The sequence below is a fragment of the Salvelinus sp. IW2-2015 genome, linkage group LG23, assembly GCF_002910315.2.
Source record: "Salvelinus sp. IW2-2015 linkage group LG23, ASM291031v2, whole genome shotgun sequence".
Classification (NCBI taxonomy): Eukaryota; Metazoa; Chordata; class Actinopteri; order Salmoniformes; family Salmonidae; genus Salvelinus; species Salvelinus sp. IW2-2015.
The window spans coordinates 35,572,085-35,579,616 of record NC_036863.1 but is presented as its reverse complement, the minus strand read 5'-3'; the positions used below and the strand labels follow the sequence as shown (position 1 = coordinate 35,579,616).

Genomic DNA, 7,532 nt, shown 5'->3' with positions numbered 1-7,532 from the left:
CTATCATTATCTTATCAGACTGAATGACAACCACCTGTGTTTGAGAACATCCTACATCCTATGTGACTAAAAAACAAGCCTGGCTCCTCTATGTTCTGTTACTGCCAGAGACCCAGACTGGAACAAAACGCACGGTGGTCTATTCTCTATTCCCATGAGGTAACGTGTCCCTGTCCTCATTTGTATCCATTAACGGAGACACGGGGTGATCCACGCTGTGAGAGCATTTGATTATGAGCAGTTTAGGAGCTTCAAAGTCCACTTGTACCAGAGACATGGTTTCTCCTCCACTCAGCAGTAACGTGACTGTGAGTGTCTTCATAACAGATAGAATGATAACTCTCCCCAGATATTATATTCGCTCCAGCAGGGAACTCCTTGATGACTGAGATGTCCCCAAACTGCTCTGGCGGGCCCTGTTTCCAAGTGATAGCTGTGGATGCTGACTCTGGACAGACGCTGGCTTCATATCACATTGTGAAATCGATTGATCCGGGACTTTTCACATTTTTCTCCACATGGAGAGATCAGGCACAGCGGGACATTTCTGAATCTGACAGTATAAGCAGAACCTTGTTATACAGTGAAAGATAACGGACAGCCTCTCTCTCTACAACCTGTGATGTATATTACTCATATCAGATAACTTGGCTGAAAGTTCCAGAACTGAAAGACATGCTTATGAGATAGTTCCAAACTAACTTCCTATTTGATCATTGTCTGTCTCTGTGTCCACTTTTTCCTGACTTTCATTATTCTATCCTGCCGTAGGTTACTGCCGCATAGGACACCTCCTCTTGCTTTTCTCGATCCAGCTCTTTTTCTAACACCAACTCACTGTATTTCCCACCATCTCTATTTGTATGAACGGCCAAAACAAAATGTTCATTCCTGTCGAGCGTATAGCTTTGCACCGTGTTTAATCCTATGTCTGCATCATGSGCTTCGTCTAAGGGAAAACGRRSKCCTTTATCAGCCGATTCCSTTATTTCTAGATTAATGCGTTCATTTGGGAAACGAGGTGAATTGTCATTTACGTCTTGAATTTGCACAGTAATACGATGCAGCTCCAGAGGGTTTTCAAGCACAAGCTCATATTTTAATGCACAAGTAACCTTCGAACCACACAGCTCCTCTCTATCTATTCTTTCCGTCACAATAAGGTTGCCAGCCGCGAGGTTGATGTCACAATAACGTTGACTGATGTCATCCATATCCAACCGAGCTTTGCGATCAGAGAATCTCTTCGCATCCAGTCCGAGATCTTTGGCTATATTTCCAATGACAAATCCACGCTTCGCTTCCTCAGGAGCAGAGTAGCTCATGTCTCCATACGTGTTACGAGGGAGAACAAGAAAGAAAACCGAGGAGAGAACGAAGGCAGAGACCGATAATCTTGCATCCATCATCATCAACGTGGGAGCGATCCTATCCTTAAGATGGTGATTTCCAGAATACGTTATTCAATAAAAAAAATGTAGTCCAAGTTCCGATATTCTCTCCAAGCAAGGATATGTTGAAACTAGTCAATGCTTTGTTTTTTCCCCACTGCKGAAACAAYTCTCCTCCCTGTATATGTTAATCTACTGGGTGGGGACACAAGTGTGCATTCACCCAGAGAAGGTGAACAGCGACACWTTGAGTATTTTCACAAAAACTGCAGTAACACTACAAKGTTACTGAATATACATTGAACAAGATATTTCCAATATKTTYCTGTAAAAATKTGCTACTTACATTTTGCCAAACTGGCCATGCCTACAAGTCAGCCAGAACAAATCACCAGTTTTCCATCAGTCAACACCATTTTGGTTTGAGCCTTAACTCTCTATGGTTGGCGCAAAAGATACGTGCGCTATAGCGTCGGTAATGTTTCAGAACTGGACAGCGACCATACTTTAAGGATTTGGCAATAGAGTATCCGAGATGAGGGTAACCTTTTCAYTCATTGAATAATATGCCATGTGTATATTATATTAGTGTATTATTTCGGTTGTTTTGGGTGCATTTTAAAATATAAATGACCAAAGGCTTGATAATTGACAACTGCTTTTCATTAATYCGATTTTATACATGTAAAAATATAGGCCTAAATAACATAGCCTCTCATGATATCCTAAACTACATTGACATTTAATTGAATTTTCCTCACTTGCTTCTGAATYATCGACTGTGCCTAAGTGATTAATAATTTAGTGCTGCAAATTGCTATCCAATAAACGTCATAAATATGTTCACTTAAAATAGCAGCAGGCTATTTGACCTAGCATAGGCCTATTTAATTACATACGGATCACTTCAAATAGTTGACATAGTAGCCTATTCTGCGTTTAAAATAAAATAAAACGGAGCACTTCAATCTTGTAAACGTGTATCCTGCATTAGAAATTCATCAGATAAGTCTGGAGATATGGCACCAAGCTCTGGCATAAGACACATGAGTAAAAGTATTGATTAATCCCTCGCAAAAAAACGTAYGAGGGATGTAGCCGGTTTATTCTGCTTGGAATACACATTTMACCAGTGACGCCTCCTGAAATCAGTCAATTTAAAAACGTCGCAATGTCTGATAAGCCAACAACACAGTGATCACATTCAAACATTTGACAGACTTGTGGTCATCTCAATACATGTGTTAACATAAAAGGTCAATCAATACTAAAAATACGATTCTAATCTCACCTCATTATTCCTCGCGACGTCAGGAGTGAATACACTTTCTCCCAAAAACTCAATTTGACTCTTCCTCAGTGTAAGATCAGCAGGCAGGGTGCTGTCATTGTAAGATCTGACAAACTTAAAGTCACTGGTGCGTGAGCCCGTTGTCAGGTATAAGTCATAATTATAAGAACTACGCAGAGTTCCAGCTCCATCCACCTCTGCATAGTTGGGAGGGAAATACGCGCTGGGAATGGCGACTGCTCCATCAAACAACATTCTAGGCTTTCTACTGCGGCAGAACCTCACGGCCAGGATGAGAATAATGAADGTCAGYAAAAAGGTGGASACKGAGACCAGACCYATGATCAAATAGGAAGTTAGTTTGGAACTATCCTCATAAGCCATGTCTTTCAGTTCTGGAACTTCAGCCAAGTTYTCTGATATGAGTAAATATACATCACAGGTTGTAGAGAGAGAGGGCTGTCCGTTATCTTTCACTGATATAACAAGGTTCTGCTTCATACTGTCAGATTCAGAAATGTCCCGCTGTGCGGTGATCTCTCCACTGTGGAGACCAATAGTGAAAAGTCCCGGATCAGTCGATTTCACGATCTGATATGAAAGCCACGCGTTCTGTCCAGAGTCAGCATCCACAGCTATCACCTTGGAAACCAGGGACCCCGCCAGAGCAGCTTTGGGGACCATCTCAGTCATCAAGGAGTTCCCTGCTGGAGCAGGGTATAATATCTGGGGAGAGTTATCATTCTCATCTGTTATGAAGACACTCACWGTCACGTTACTGCTGAGTGGAGGAGAACCATTGTCTCTGGCTACAACGTGGACTTTGAAGCTCCTAAACTGCTCATAATCAAATGCTCTCACAGCHTGGATCACCCCCGTGTCTCCGTTAATGGATAAAAATGAGGACACCGGAACACCGTTGARCTCACTYGYCAATAGAGAATAGACCACRGTGCCGTTCTGTCTCCAGTCTGGGTCTCTGGCAGTAACAGAACACATAGAGGAGCCAGGCTTGTTATTTTCAGTCACATAGGCGCTGTAGGATTGTTCCTCAAATGCAGGTGGGTTGTCATTCACGTCTGATACAGATAAATGAATAGTCTTTGAGGCTGATAAAGGTGGAGACCCCTCGTCAGTGGCAATGATAGTTATGTTATAATCTGATATTATCTCACGATCTAGTTCAACTGTTGTGACCAGAGAATAYTAGTTTTTGATTGAGGGGTTTAGTTTGAACGGAACATTTTGTTGAATGYAGCAGCGGACCTGTCTATTTCCCTCCGAGTCTTTATCRTGTACATTAATYATCCCCACCTCTSTGCCAGGTAACACGTTCTCAGGGATGGGATTGGTCAAAGATTTAAGAGATATTACCGGGGCATTGTCATTTACATCTGTAATCTCGATGACAACGTTGGCAAAGGACGTCAACCCCAAGCTATCCTGGGCCTGTATGCTAATTTCATAAACGGACTCCTTTTCGAAGTCCATCTGTCCAGATAAACTAATGTCACCCGTTTTAGGGTCAAGAGAAAATAATTCATTCAATTCAACTGAAATTGGACCAAATACATACATCACTTCACCATTTTGTCCTTCGTCAACGTCTGTGGCGCTTACGGTCACTACAACAGTACCCATGGGTGCATTTTCAGCTATTCTGACCTTATAGATGTTCTGGCTAAATGTTGGGACATTATCATTAGCATCCAGCACAGTGACGTGTATAACTACAGTACCAGATCTCTGTGGAGTRCCACCGTCAACCGCAGTAAGTAATAAAGTCACCTCCTGCTGTTGTTCTCGATCTAACTCTTTTTCTAACTTTAACTCCCCATACTTTCCCCCACCAGGTTTTGTATTAACGGCCAGACTAAAATGGCTGTTCCTTTGTAGTGTGTAGCTTTGAACAGCGTTCAGTCCTATATCTGCATCATGAGCCTGATGGACCGCAAATCGAGCGCCTTTAACGGCGGACTCTCTGATCTCAAACGTAATGCGATCGTTCGCGAATTGTGGTGAATTGTCATTAATATCTTGTATCTGAAGAACGACGCGGTGTAATTCTAAAGGATTCTCGAGCACCATTTCATATTTCAATACACARGAAACCCTTCTGCCACAGAGCTGCTCCCTGTCCATTCTCTSAGCAACAATCAGGTCGCCAGTGCTCAGGTTAATGTCACAATAGAGTGTGTTGCTACCATCCATTTCTAGGRGAGCTTTACGAACATACAGTCCTTTTMMATCCAGGCCYAGATCGTTGYCTATATTCCCGATCACAGATCCGCGTTTCATCTCTTCCGGAAAAGAATAGGTCACGTCTCCATAGCTGGTGCGCAGCAGGAAAAGAAACAAAGCCAGGCCGAACATCGATGCAGAGAACGAGAATCCCCTGTATTCCATTTCCAGAGACCAACGTTTATTCCAATAGTATGGTGATCAAACAATATATTTTCAGTTGGAAAAAATGAAATAATCGACGTGTTATGTTCTACCAAGTGATGGGGTCTTTCGCTAGCCTACACTGTATTCAAATTAGTCTCCCCCTTTCCTTATAGCCCACAGCAGGATATGGATTCTGGAGATATGGCTTTAGCTGGTGAATTGCGACACATGGAGTACTTTTCCATAACTGCAATCCCAAGTAGGCCTACAAAAATCAGAGAATAAWACTTTTACGGAGAGTTTCCAAATGATCATATTTGTTCGTTTAGTAAAAGAAAGATGCAAGCACACACTGAAAGTCTCTAGGAAATAACCCCATGTGTCCCTACTTACATCAGCTGCCCACAATTGATTCTCAAATAACGAAAGTTACATTCACCGTAACAACTCATCCAATGTCAAAACACTTGATTCACTTCTCACATAAAATGCACACAAAAATAAAAACTACGTTTATCTGAAATAACAAATAGTCCACTATCACATKATTCACAACTCAACTTCATATCACACATATAAATACTAATGCAGTGGCACTGTCCACATCAAGGTGAAGAAACGTATTCTCTTGAAACTTACGTAGGCCTAGCAACTGAAGTAGGCTACTAGATCACAGAAAGAAGGCTAGAGTCTAGRCATGCTAAGCAATAAGTAGGCTACACAATATTGATGAATGTTATTAAGTGAAAGGATTTCCCAGCATGCAAAAAAACCATGGTAAGGATGTGATAAAGACATAGGGAGAAAAAAGGAATGTACTTATTTAGTACTGTAACAAATTAAGTGCTGAATCTACTTTTAAAAATTAGGTCAACAAGATGACACTTAATTTAATATTATTAGTAGATGTAACTTCCTATGTTTTTATGTAGATGTTTTAAATAAATTGTTTGGATTTACACAAATAAAGTAAGTCCAGGGAATTAATAATAGCCATAAAAATGTGWTGTATTTCCTGATAATATTATTAAATATGAGTTGATGTCAAACAAATATTTAGTAAAACGCAACATACAGTATTAGTGTTTCAAAAAAATGTAATGTTAAACATTGTTTAATGTATTTGATAATTTGCCATTTTAACCCACTTTGACAGGCATTGTTGATCTCAATGCTCAACTCACAAGCAGCAGTAGCTGGAGGTAGAAATTAAAGTATTGTTTGATGATGAATTTTCCTCTGTCATAAAAAATGTTGCATTACCCACAATCCTCTAAAAACCGGCAAGTTGTTGCAAGAACTTAAAATTATTCAATTAAGAGAAATATTATTCTTATTAAAATGTACTCAAATTTATTAAAATGCAGTAAATTAGATCACTCGATTATCTATCTCTTTTGTAATCCTAATAAAATATATATTATTTTAAAATGTATAAATCATTGAAATTACTTGAACTCTTTTTTTACGAAGTATATGTTATTTTTTTGTAGATTTCAATTCACCCCAGAATATTTTTTTTACAATGTACCGATCTCAAAATCCAAAACAGAGAAGATCTACTGTAAATATAACTCCACAACATCTGAGTCTTCCACTTCASCATGTCACCAGCTGTTTTTATTTTTATTTAACTAGGCAAGTCAGTTATGAACAAATTCTTATTTACAATGGTGGCCTACCCCAGCCAAACCCTAACCCGGACAACTCTGGGCCAATTGTGCGCCGCTCTACGGGACTCCCAATCACGGCCGGTTGTGATACAGCCTGTAATCGAACCAGGGTCTGTAGTGACGCCTCTACCACTGAGATGCAGTGCCTTAGACCGCTGCGCCACTCGGGAGCKCTGTATGCCTAATGCCAAGCATAAAATCTCAATATGCAAGTAAAAGGGAATGTACTCATTTAGTACCGATCTCAAAACCCAAAGTAGAGAAGATCTAGTGTAAAGGCAACTCTCCGACATCTGAGTCGACGACTTAACAATGTCATCAGCTGTAGGCCTAATGCCAAAAGCTCAGTGTAAATAATGTTGTGTCAACCAGAACTAGCAATAGAAGTTCAGATTAAAACATATAGCTACGGTCACTCGTGTCGTAAGACTTCATGACCTTATCCAAATCTGTCACAGGTCACTGAATCAACATTGTTCTGGAACATATTAAAGCTTTTTGTAAACTATTACTTTTAGGCATGCATGCTTCATATCTCACCTCAGACTCTCCCGCATCGTTAAGAGTGATCATACTTTCTCCCAAACACTCAACTTGACTCCTCTTAAGTGTAAGATCAGCAGGCAGGGTGCTGTCATTGTAAGATCTCACAAACTTGAAGTCACTGGTGCGTGAGCCGGTTGTCAGGTATGCATCATAATTGTAAGAACTGCGCAGAGTTCCAGCTCCATCCACCTCTGCATAGTTGGGAGGGAAATACGCGCTGGGAATGGCGACTGCTCCATCAAA

General features: G+C 40.6%; 1 protein-coding gene and 1 pseudogene across 1 annotated transcript in view; both read right to left on the bottom strand.

Moving 5' to 3' along the window:
• The window catches only part of LOC111950154 (protocadherin gamma-C3-like), a 7,885-nt gene extending 6,351 nt beyond the window's left edge, over window positions 1–1,534 (bottom strand). The window contains exon 1 of the mRNA XM_023967555.2: window positions 792–1,534. Coding sequence (XP_023823323.1) covers window positions 792–1,412 — 621 coding nt within the window. The 5' untranslated portion in view covers window positions 1,413–1,534. The remainder of the gene's footprint in view (window positions 1–791) is intronic.
• LOC111950144 (protocadherin gamma-A11-like) overlaps window positions 1–7,532 on the bottom strand; it is a 105,486-nt pseudogene that overhangs the window by 92,250 nt on the left and 5,704 nt on the right.